The following is a 12,154-nucleotide window of genomic DNA, read 5'->3' as shown; positions in this document are numbered from 1 at the left end:
CATAGAGCCAATGCCAGGTGGCTCCAAGATGGAGCCGCTGCTGGGCAAGGCTGAGTCCATCAGCACCAGTGGTGGTGTATCTGAGATAACATATTTATGAAGAGAAAAAAGTTGCGCAACAGCAACCGCAGCCTGAGAGAGAAGCAACTCTGCAGACACCAAGGTCGGGCAAGGAGGCGCTCCAGGCACTGGAGCAGAGATTCTTATGAAGGCCATGCTGAGGCCAGCTGTCCTCCTGCAGCCCATGGAGGTCCATGGTGGAGCAGAGATCCACCTGTGGCCCATGCAACCTCACGCCAGAAGAGGTGGTTGCCTCCTGAAGGAGGCTGTGACCCCATGGAGAGCCCATGCTGGAGCAGGCTTCTGGTAGGACCTGTGGAGAGAGGAGTCCACACTGGAGCAGGCTTGCTGTCAAGACTTGTGACCCCATGGAGGAACCACACTGGAGCAGTCAGTTGCTCAAGGATGCACCACTTGGAAAGGACACACACTGGAGCAGTTTGTGGAGGATTCTCTCCCATGGGAGGGACCCTACACTGGAGCAGGGGAAGAGGGTGAGGAGCCCTGCCCCTGAGGAGTAAGGAGTTGCAGAGACAATGTGTGAGGAACTGACCGCAGTCCTCATTCCCTGTCCTGCTGCGCTGCTGAGGAGGAGAAGGTAGAGAAAAGTAGGACTGATATTGAGCCCAGAAAGGAGAGGTGGGGGGAAGTTTTAAGGTTTTAGTTGTATTTCTTTTTTCTTGTTACCCTACTCTGATTTGATTGGCAATACATTAATTTCCCCAAGTTGAGTCTGTTTTGCCTGTGATTGTAATAGGTGAGTGGTCTTCCCCTGTCATTATGTTGACCCATGAGCCTTCCATTATATTCTCTCTCCCCTGTCCAGCTGAGGAGTGGGAGTGAGAAAGCGGGAGGGTGACTTTGGTGTGCATCTAGGATCCAGCTGGGGTCAACCCACCAGACTTGTTTTCTTAGAATCATACATGTCCAGACAGAAGAGAACTTCATAATGAGGAAAATGCTTGAGTCATTTGACTTCAATTCAGATTTGACTAAGCCTCTTTCTAAAAGGGAGCAAGGGAGATTCCTTCCCAGTGACAGCAAGATCAGCTGACTGTGTGCACAATCTGAATAAATGTGGCTTGAAGCAGGTTACCTGAGCTGTGCTTGAAGGGGGATCATTCAACCAGAAACATCAAAAGGGGGCGAACTTCCTTTACAACAAAGAATGAACATGACTTGCAGACTAATTGCAGATTATTGTAACTGGACAGGCAATGGGGCATAATCTTAGAGAAGCAAAGAACAGAGACCTGAGCTCTGATTACATAGGTTTTGCACCACTCAAGATGAAAGAGATCGATGTCTGCCTCTCTTGACAGGAGGAGTAAGGCTTTTGCATTAGTGACAAGATTGCTCACTGTGAGTATGTAAATGAGATGCCTCAGGGTAAATAAGGACCTTTCTACATGGTGCTTGCATAGTTTTAAATTGAACTCATGCTGGCCAGGCAGGGAAAAGGACATAGATATTTGGAGCAGCTAGGCAAAGGAGTGTTCTCTTTTATTTTGTCTACCTGCCTTGGTTTTCTTCAGCATGGCCTCCTTTTTTTTTTTTTTTTCCTTTTTTTTCTTTTCCTAGGGGATGACGTGGTGTGTGTTGAAAACAAAGGAATTGAAAGTGATCATTTGGGTATTTTAAAATTATTCATTTAAGTAAATAGCATTTATAATGTTTATGCAAATAGAAATGGCCATATAAACACCAATAAACTGTACCAACAAATTTTGTCAGAACTCAGTAGGCAGGGGTTCTGTATATTTGTAATTGAAGATAATATTTTGTAAAATCACATGGCCTAAAGTAGATGAACGTGTTAAGCTTTTTTTCATTATGGTACACTGTAAGTTTCTTGAAGTCTTCCTCATTCTAGCATTATAACCAGTTGTGAGCACAAAGCATCTTTCTTTTAAGTTTCTAGAATCTCACAAAGCAAAAGGGAATTTAAATATGACCTTTTTCCTCACTAAACTTCTACATTGACCACACTTTGGTAAAAAAGAAGTGAAGTCTAAATAGCATTCAGTCCATGAATTCTGACAAGATTTTGCATGTGAATTGAATGTTGGATGCACAGTCACTTGGTGTGAACATCTGAAAGCAATTTGTGTGCAGTAGATAAACTTGCAAACCAGGTGAGGTTTTTAAGAGGCATTGGGAAGTCTTGTTCAAGCTAAAGTAGGAGCTTAAAAGGAAACTGAAAAGTGTTGGTAGCATCTTGTTAAAAATGCTGTTTCTGATTGTTAAAAGAGCTCTTAGTATTGATGTTACATGTTGGCAAAACAAACTAAATACGTGCTGTAAAAGATGTTGCTAGGAAATTAGTATTGATAAAACAATAAAATGAGCTTCTAGAAGAGGGGGGAATAATTAGGTAGGGAGAAAACATCCTTTGAAATTGATCTATTTTACTGTTGCTACTGCTGGAATCAAGAATTCAGCATCTGTTTAATGACAGTAGGATGTCACTTATCAACTCTTGACTTATTAAAAAACATTTGTTTCCTTGCAAACAATTTATAGAAAACCATTTCATTCTATAAAATAGTTCAGAATCACTTTTTATGTTGATACTTTTTGTGTATGTTTAGCAAATGTCAATAGTGTGAGAACAAAACCTAAGATGGTGTGACCCATGAAATCCTGAAACAGTGGTCCATGTCCTGGAAGGCTTTCCTCTGGGGTCTAATTCTGTCAAGACTGAATCATTTGTGGAGTTTATTTGGATTGTTAGAAGTAGTCCTTGCTTTATTTTGCCTGCATCAGCAAAACTAGGTATGTTAGGACCGGTCTGTATGCTACGGATTATTAGATATTTCATAAGTGAGGCTTTTACTGAAATGGGAGAAGAGATCTTTTTCTGTGAATGCTGGTTTTCAGGACAGTGCTTAAAAATTCATATGAGAGTCCTTTTTTCCAAGAATTACGTGTTTATTAAGATAAAGCAAGAAGACTGGGTCTTCAGATTTCGATGGGGATCTTCCCAGGGAAAATAAAGTAAAAAGACCCAACACTTCCCTCCCTCAAACCCAAACCTGTCATTATAAGTTAAGGCACTTGCTTTTTCTACAGTGGGCTCGCAATACTTAAGCATTAAATTTTTCCTGTCTTAAAAGTTTATCTCAAATAAAATCAGAAACCAGAGCAGTGGTCTGTGTCTTTATGGAAAGCGTTTGTGGTTGGTACACTTAAAAGTTGTAAGATGGAAAGAGGCTGGGCAGCTGAAAGATTCACAGCTGGGATCTCAGCATTTGTATTTCTAGGGCAGTATCCTCTCATCTTGATAGGGCTTACCCATACAATGTTATCTGTAGCAGTCTGTTGTTTAAGTAATAGGCACCATGAATTTTTTTTTTAATACTTGTTCACTTCCTCTATTCATTGCTTAGGTGATTAAAAACACATCAGACTAACAGATATCACAGCCATTTTGATTTGGCTTCTCTAAATGTACAATAGATTTGCTTCATCTGCTTTTATTTCTCGAGGTGTAGCTTTTGCCATATGTATCTTCTTTGTGGAGGCCTGTGGGTATCTCCTGGACATTTAAATGCTAAGCCACCATCACCTGTCATTCATGGAGTTATGTTTGGTGACAGAACTGTGTCTTAAGAATGAAAATGATCATAATTTAACATGCTTTGTTTTTTTTCCACGCAGATTCGTTCACATGTTTTAATGGAGGTGAGTGCGTCTACAGAGAGCTGTGCAACTGCAGTCGATTTAATGCATCTGGACCAAGATGCCAGACAGGTGTGTAAAGAGAGAAAACTGTCTGGGTTTCTGGGATTGTAGCTGTAGTTCCAACAACCACAAGAATGACCACCCTCTGCCTAAAGGTTTCTTCGTACCCTACTATTTCTCCCTCTCTTTTTTGTGGTGATATTTCATAGCTTACTGTGTATGTTAATCTCAGCTACAGATTGAATTAAAAAAACCAGTGGTACTTCTCAAGTGACTCTCCTTTTGCTAGTGTATAATACAGGTGCCGAAAGAGATCATATATGCAGAACTTGGGGTCAATATAATTTTGAAACTTTCGATGGACTCTATTATTATTTTCCTGGGAAATCCACGTACGCACTTGTGAGACATACTGAATTAGATGAACAGAGTTTTTCCATACAGGTAAGGGACTGCACTTCTACATTCTGTTGGTTGTTGTTGAGCTTGCTAATAATGCATTAATATTTGGACATTAAAAATAACTTGCAATGGTAGTATGGGGTTCTAGAATGTAATATAGATGTAATTTTAATGTAATGTGAGCTACCAGTTACTATAGCACAAAACGTAAATAGCTGGAAGGAAACTGATGTGTGTACTTCCAAACCTGCTTCTGCTGTGAAAAGACTGCTCTAAAAAGAGTACTAATTGTACTCAAGTTTTTGAGGAAGAGTGGAACCAAACTACTTGTTTGCATGCTGAAGGTGGGTTTGGGAGTATTAGTTGTGTAATGTGGATTCCAAAGAGGTTGATTAAAATCTTGACTTTAATGCTAGTAATTTTATTTGGCAGGTGAATAATGATCCTGAGTGCCATTCTTCTCCTTACTCCTGCAGAAGGTCCATTAGTTTATTCTTTTCTGGAGATGAACAGATAAAGATGAGCAGTGAAGTCACCTACAAAGGATTTGGGTAATTGCCCTTGTGTTTCTTATGCTGTAGTTACACTGTAACTAATCTTGTGATACCGATTTGATAACAGAGACATAAACTGGATCAGATATTTGTTGGTAGCTTAAAAAAAAAACCTATCCAGACCACAGCTGTAATAATTAATTGCCTTCTACAGAATAGTGTCTGAGGATGGTGATATCTAAATGACTGCTACATGTTATTAAGAAACATAACCACTGCCATCAGTCCTTTGATTTTTTGCTCTTATTTGCAGTTTTCATCTTTTTTTTTTAGTGGAATTACTTGATATTTATGTCAGGGGTTTTGAGATGTATGAGGAAGTCATTAAATCAGCATGTAATTTATTTTGAACAGTGATACTTTCTCACGTAAAGTTGTTTTTGATTCTGTCTTATTTATCAGAGTACAGTTACCTTATATTATTGGAAACTTACACATCCAGAAGCTAGCTGGATACTTCCTAGTCAGGCACCAGTATGCCTTTACTTTGGCTTGGGATGGTATGTCTGCAATGTATATCAAAATGACACCAGAGTACCTGGGCAAAACACATGGGCTCTGTGGAAACAATAATGCTGTCCTACAGGATGATCTTGAAACCAGTTATGGTGAGTATTAAAAATACTTCCTCTTGCATTAGTAGAGGTTCGTGTTTATTTGTTAGGTCTTATTTTTGTGTGTTTTATTTTGGTGTGTTTTTTGTTTGTTTGGGGTTTTTTGTGGTTGGCTGGTTGGTTGTTTTTTGTGTGAACTAAATGTTACTTTGCTTAGTTTTAAATTGTAATGCTAATTGAATATAAGATGGTTAACTTCTGGAATGGAAAATAGCATATGGAAATACTTGTGGTAGATGATATTGTTAGTGAAGAGGGACAATTTCAATATAGATGGGGCTCTGGGGACAAAGGTCTTCAAAAGCATGACTAAAAGCTGTCTTACTCCATTACCTGCAATGATAATGCCTTACTTCAGTCTCCTAGGAGTTGAAAGGTAACATCTACTTTTAAATGTTCACTGCCCTCTTATATGTAGGAGCCTGTAGAAGCTGAAGATACTGCAATTGGAAATAGATCGGTAATTTTAGTTACTAGATCAATTTGATGAAAACTGCCAAATCTCATTTGATCAATTATGCTAATGCTTTCAGAAGTGACCAGTGATCCTTGGGTACAAACTTCACATACTTCAAGAGTCTTGGCTTTCAATAAATACTGAGTGATGACTTCTATAAAGAACCCGGGGAAAAAATCAGGCCCCTGAAAGTTAGTTCAAGTTAGGTAATAAAGACCTCTGGAAATCATTGCTTTGGGCTGTTTAAGTCTTTACTCCTCCTTTAAAATAAGCCCTGCACTACTATCAGCTCTTACTCCCATGGAATATATATTGCTCACTAAATCAAAATGCTTAAAGTAATACCAAGACCAATAGCTCATTGTCCTCATTGCCTACATTGCCTCTCACCTTCCTCAGGATATCAGTCACATAACGCTGTGGTTGTAGCACAGGTTGATACACTGCATACTAGCTTTATCCAATTAGCTTGGGAGTAGGAGTAATAAAGATATGGCAAGATGGCAAGATGTGCATTAGTGGGTAATCCAAGTAGGAATCAGTGTCACCACTTGTCTATGATGGATAATACCTTTCTTAGCTAGTTTAAAGCTAACATGGACGTTTCTACTAATGTGAAAAAGTCATGCCTTTACTTGGTTAATGTATGTAATAATTTTTTACCATTGCAGTGATCCAGGAATCTCATCTTTCTTGGACTTCAGACTCTCTTTGGGGAGTTTCATGTAAAGCAGCAGCATAGACCTATGTTTATACTATTATAGCTTTCCTTTCTTTCATTCAAGGACCATAGCAGACGCAGTCCTGCTCCCTAAAACCCTTCCTTGCTGAATCACATAAACTGCTTTCTGCCATTCTAAAGGCTGCCTACTATAGTCTGTTTTAAAAGTATTTTCCTTTCCTAAAAGGACCAGATTGTCTTCAGACTGACAGCTGACTGATTTAGTTGTAGGAAGGGTTTGGAGCTCTCTGCGTGATGTGATGTTTTGATTATTGAGATGTTTCCCTGGGAAATCCTATAGAAATGTTGTTTTTCTTCCAAGTTGGTGTGTAACTGTTGTGTGTCTTGTTTAGGAAAGCTGACAGACGATGTAACAGAATTTGTAGAGAGTTGGCAGGAAAATCCTCCACAAGGAACACCCAGTTGGGATAAATCTCTTCTCAATGAACCACCCTGCCTGACACAAAGCTATGAATCTCTACAGGTTTGGATCAACACAAAAGGATTATTACACTAGTTGGTGATTCTAATTAGAACAAGACTTAAGGCTTTGAAGGAGACTGGGAATATTCTCAGTTCTTCTTTGGAGAGGTGGATTAAAATGGTTGCTGCAGCAGAGCTTCCCTTGTCTCCTCTACTCCCCTCTACTTTTCTTCTGTATGAGTTTGTAATTCTTGATCTTTTCCAATGTTGTATTGTCTGCATAGCAGCCAAAAAAAGTGTTTGAATCTGGGCCTAAATGGGTGAAAGGTGTAAAGTAGTAGTGCATTCTAGAGCTTGTTCTCCTTCCTTCCCTTAGGAAGGATAGAAAGAAGCAGGCAGGCAAAAACAGAATTAGAGCCCAATTAATGTCCCAGTGTTGAAAAAATGAGTTATTGTCACTTTTTGTCCATCACATTGAAGTAGCTTTACCTTTTAAGGAATATTTTCAAGATATAACCCTGAAATGAAGTGCTTAGAAACTAAAGCTGATGCCAGGCATGTTTTATTTCAGTTGCCTTTTACTGTGTGATTTAACTGAAGACTATTTCAGGTTGTCTGAGGCTTAGCTGCAACATGGTCTGTGCCTTTCTTGGGGAAGGGTTCTGTTATACTACCACTGATGTGACCAGTGTTATGAATACTCTGGCATGGAACGCAACGTGTTGCTAGCCACTGCTTCTGGTTCATGGAAGGAAAGTAATTCCTTCTCACAGACTGAGATTCTGTTCTGATTTTTGATAGTATTCTATTCTGAATAGGTTTATTTATGAAAATCTCTTATTCACAACAGCTATCTGATTAATTTCAGAGGGCATACACTCTGTGTAATATCCTGTTACAGCCCCCGTTTAAACAATGTCACGAATATGTGAGTCCTCTTCCTTTTATGGCAAGCTGCACCAATGATCTTTGCATGTAAGTGAATATTTTTGGCTGATTCCAAAGCCATTATAAAAAACACTGTCCTTCTATTATGAGAACGAATTGTAAATGTTAACAGAACTAATGTGTGCCTTTTCTGCATGTCAGTTACTATCTAACATTCTTTGATTATTTTGCTTTTTTCACTTGTTCTAGTTTTACTGCCAGAAATTTCTGTGGAGTTGTTTCTGGGCTTTCTGCTTGTTTGTGGCTTTTTGTTTGTGTTTGTTTGTTTTACTATAAGGATGACCAAAATCAGGACCAGATACTTTTCTAATTTGTTAATGTACCTTCCCTTGAATATGGCATGTATTTTGATTCTGAGCGTGCAACGTCGTCAGAATTTCTAGCCTTAGTGAAAAGTAATAGTGAACAGATCAGTTTGGCATCTGCAAGCCATATGTTAATCCAATGAAATGAGGAATTTGTTTGCTGTTTTAATTTATGCTGTCATTTCACAACCTGCTGTAATCCTTGTCCAAGCAGTTTTGACTAGTTAAATTAACAGGCAGGGCAGGAGAAGGTAATTTCAATTTCTTGTACCAAGGTGACTCACTGGTAGAAATCTTTTTGTTTTCTTGTTATTTTTCTGAAGGATGTTATTCCTTTTCTAAAAATCAAGACCTTTATTCAAGTCTGTTTATACTGCTGTATCCCTGGCTTTCATGGATTTATTCAGGAATTTAGTGTTGTGTCTCAAATACCTTGGTGACCTGTCTTCAAGTGCATCAGAATGTCTGATCCATTGAAGACGTTTAACCTAGCCAACCAACACAGTACTTTAGAATATTATTAAAGTAGATTTAGACATTGTGGTAGTATGCAGTGCATTTGTGAGGTGTTTTTTGCATGTTTGAATGTAGTTAGAAAATAATATGTCAATTTTTATTTGTGTAAGGTCAGCAGTTGATAATGCAACTTGGTGTCGAGCCTTAACTGAATATGCTCGAGCATGTGCCCAAGCAGGAAAGCCACTTCATGGATGGCGAATGCGCTTTCAGCAGTGTGGTAAGCAGATGCTTTTGTACTTGGAAATACTGCTTAGTAGTTGTATTTTGAAAAGAATGCTCTTCATACTTCCACTTCTTTGTCTTACCTCCTATTTTGAACTTGCATAGTTCTCAATGAAAGTGTAACTGTGGACTCAGGTCAAGGCTACTTAAATGCAATGGAATTTCTTTTTTACATGCGTAATTTGTACTGAATGTATTTAAAGTACTAAACTTATTAGGATATGTTTTAAGAACCTTCGTACTAAACCACCAGAGATTCTTTAAGCTGATTAACCGTTTTCTTTTTTCATAGAGCTATTCTTTCAAATATTGTCAAAGTTGTTGTGGCTTTCTGATATAGAAAATGTATGTCATGAGTGTTTAAAAATAAATTTGAGTCACACTTGCATAAATATTCATCTCAGAAGTCACAGAAAGTAAGTTTGAAAGGGATCATGTAACTGGCTTGCCTGTCTGGAACACAGGACCAAAACTGCTTTGTTGTTCATGACAGATTTTGCCTGTGTTTTCAAAAATGTTTGTTAATGGATATTCTACCACTTCTTACACTGATCTGAATATCTAAATACCTCTGCTGTGAGAAGGTTTCCCTGAGTCTCTCTTGGTGTATTTTAAGATTATTCCTTCTCAATGCACCTCTAATGGACAGAATATGAATATATGTATATTTTCAGTGTTATGAAAGCCATTATTTCATTGTTCTACACAACAGACACTCAATTGACTTACCAAAAGGTAACTACTTGAAAGAAATGTGTGCAATCTATTTAAGGCCTGAAGCATTAAACCAATACCTTTCATTTCTCTGCCTGTTCCTGTTTTTCAGTGATTGCCTGCGTTGAACCTTTGACTTATAATGAATGTATCAACTGTTGCCCTGTTTCATGTCATCAACAGTCACAGTGCATTGGCAGTGAGCTTCCCTGCATTGATGGATGCTACTGTCCAGATGGTAAGTTTTGCTTCTCAAATACTATTATTTGATTCCATACAATTTTCAGATTGTTCTCCCCTAAGTTTACCTACATGGTCTGGCTAGATTAAGGTGCTCACAGGAACTCTATAATTAGCTTTGGCATACGTTTTATCTTTTATGGGCTAGTAAAGTCTTATAGCTTCTGGCTCTCTAATAATGGAATAATTAAAAAAAAAAAAAAAAGACAAAAACCCCACTGAAATTAAGGACCAGACAGTGCTTTAAAACATAGAGGCAAAGATTTGTAAAGGTGTCAAGAAAGAAGCCAAAGGCACTCAAAGCAGAGTGGTGTGGTTTGCATGTGGTGGGTTTTTTTGTTTATGGTGGTTGTTGTTTGGGGTTGGTTGGTTTGTTTGGTTTTTTGTGTGTGTATGTGGTGGGATTGTTTCTTGCCCCTTTTCCTCAATATTAAATACTTGTTATTCATACTATTGTTAGTGTATGTCAAGCAATTTAGGGACTTGGTCCATGTAATGGAATTGGTTTAGTATAATTCAAATTCGCTCTTGTTCTGCAAAAATGACTACCAGATAGTCCAGAGTTTTATTATCATACGTGACCTTTTGTGTTGTTCTTGTGTATATTTGTTAGTGCTTCATCAACCATTTGTAGAGATATTTATCTTTTTTCGTGTTGTTTTATTTCTTCTAGGCTTAATTTATGAAAACGGGTTGTGTGTCAAGCCTATGGACTGTCCTTGTGACTACCATGGAAGTTTCCTTGAAATGGGTTCAGTGGTTTATGAGGAATGTAATAACTGGTTAGTAATTTTTCTTTTTGTGCTGTGGACTTAGTCCCTTCATGGTCATAAGATAACATCTTTAAGGACTATTTTAGTTTAAAATTGTATGAAGTTGGTAAGTCCTCACTGTTTTTACATACAGAAACTATTCTTCCATGTGTATTTTTCAAGGAAGGAAAAAATGAAAGAGACTGTAGAGCTATTAATGAAGAAGAGCAAATAAGAGATATTGCAGAGAATAATGTTTAGTACTCTTTTCACGTTGAACTATGCCTCAAACTAAAAGGAATCTAGAGTTTGAAATCTTAACAGGAGAATTACTTCGACTTTACTTTTTCTCCTGTTTGTGTTGTCTCACTTAGACACAAAGAGTCTGATGTCATTATGACATTAAGCTGCTGTTTGGGGAATTTCTGAGTTAATTTTATACATTGGGAAGAGAAGTTTATAGATGCTGCCTTTTGTTGGATCAACTTAATTGAAGAAGACAGATGAGCTCACAGATGTGCAACTTCTTTTTTTACAACAGTTCCATTTTTTTTAAAGTCAGAAAATTCAAATTGCTTGTGTTTATTCTTCTCAATTTTAATTATTCTTAACTTTTATAATTGTTATCAAGGAGCTAAAAAAAGAAAAAAAAAAAAGTGTTATTGAATGTGTGGATGAAATTTCACCTGATCATATCCTTTCGAAAAGCTCTTGCCACAGTTTCCAGACATTCTAGTGACTTTGATAGCTCTGTTGTACCCTCTGTGAGGCTTAAGACTCTTGGTGCTCATTTCATAGATAAGAAATCCAGGAGGAACAACTGAGAGACAACCACATATACTTTACACACACACACACACAAAAAGTATGAAATCTTTTTGTTTTTATTTCAGCACTTGCATAGGAGGAAAGTGGATTTGTACAAATCTTACATGTCCAGGTATGTGGAAGTCTTGAATACCTAACTTTTTTTAACAACTGAGTTTTTACTTGGGGTAAAATATACCATTCGATCTTAATATGATATTTCACTATATAATTAGTAATTTGATTTCTATCTACATATAAACAAATCTACACACACAGTAGTTAAAATACTAAAATGGTCTGAATATCAGGTATCTGTGTTTCAGCTTATTGCAGTAATGTGTCTCCCTGTACAGCACTGTAACATCTCTGGTAGTAGATGGTACTACCTGGTTATTCTTGTAGTTCAGCTAAAGTTTGTATTGCTGGCTAGCAATATAGTATCTAGGTATTGCACAAATATCAGTTAATCCTTTTCATAACATGCCTGCGGAATGAGGGATGTTATTCTCACTTCATAGATAGGCAGCTAAACTACAGAGATGAAGGTCAAAAGGATTTTGCATGTTAAAGGTACCATGGCCTCATGGTTCTTACAGCTGCCAGTAGATTCAAGCACTAATCTCAGAGTTATCAGTTAACTGTTGGAGTGTTTAATGTTTCTGCAATTTGGTTTTTAGATCCACAAATCAAATGCAACACCCAGAATGTAAGGATCGCACATATTATTGC

General features: G+C 37.8%; 1 protein-coding gene across 1 annotated transcript in view; it reads left to right on the top strand.

Moving 5' to 3' along the window:
• OTOG (otogelin) overlaps positions 1–12,154 on the top strand; it is a gene marked incomplete at its 5' end in the record, with an annotated part of 107,658 nt that overhangs the window by 6,536 nt on the left and 88,968 nt on the right. Inside the window, 11 exons of the mRNA XM_082059239.1 lie at positions 1,642–1,692; positions 3,721–3,813; positions 4,034–4,188; positions 4,579–4,697; positions 5,103–5,308; positions 6,846–6,976; positions 7,784–7,890; positions 8,795–8,904; positions 9,736–9,861; positions 10,537–10,645; positions 11,509–11,555. Coding sequence (XP_081915365.1) covers positions 1,642–1,692; positions 3,721–3,813; positions 4,034–4,188; positions 4,579–4,697; positions 5,103–5,308; positions 6,846–6,976; positions 7,784–7,890; positions 8,795–8,904; positions 9,736–9,861; positions 10,537–10,645; positions 11,509–11,555 — 1,254 coding nt within the window. The remainder of the gene's footprint in view (positions 1–1,641; positions 1,693–3,720; positions 3,814–4,033; positions 4,189–4,578; positions 4,698–5,102; positions 5,309–6,845; positions 6,977–7,783; positions 7,891–8,794; positions 8,905–9,735; positions 9,862–10,536; positions 10,646–11,508; positions 11,556–12,154) is intronic.

This window comes from Streptopelia decaocto (genome assembly GCF_964273445.1).
Source record: "Streptopelia decaocto genome assembly, chromosome: 7".
Classification (NCBI taxonomy): domain Eukaryota; kingdom Metazoa; phylum Chordata; class Aves; order Columbiformes; family Columbidae; genus Streptopelia; species Streptopelia decaocto.
The sequence above is the reverse complement of the archived record's forward strand: the minus strand, read 5'-3'. Positions and strand labels throughout refer to the sequence as shown.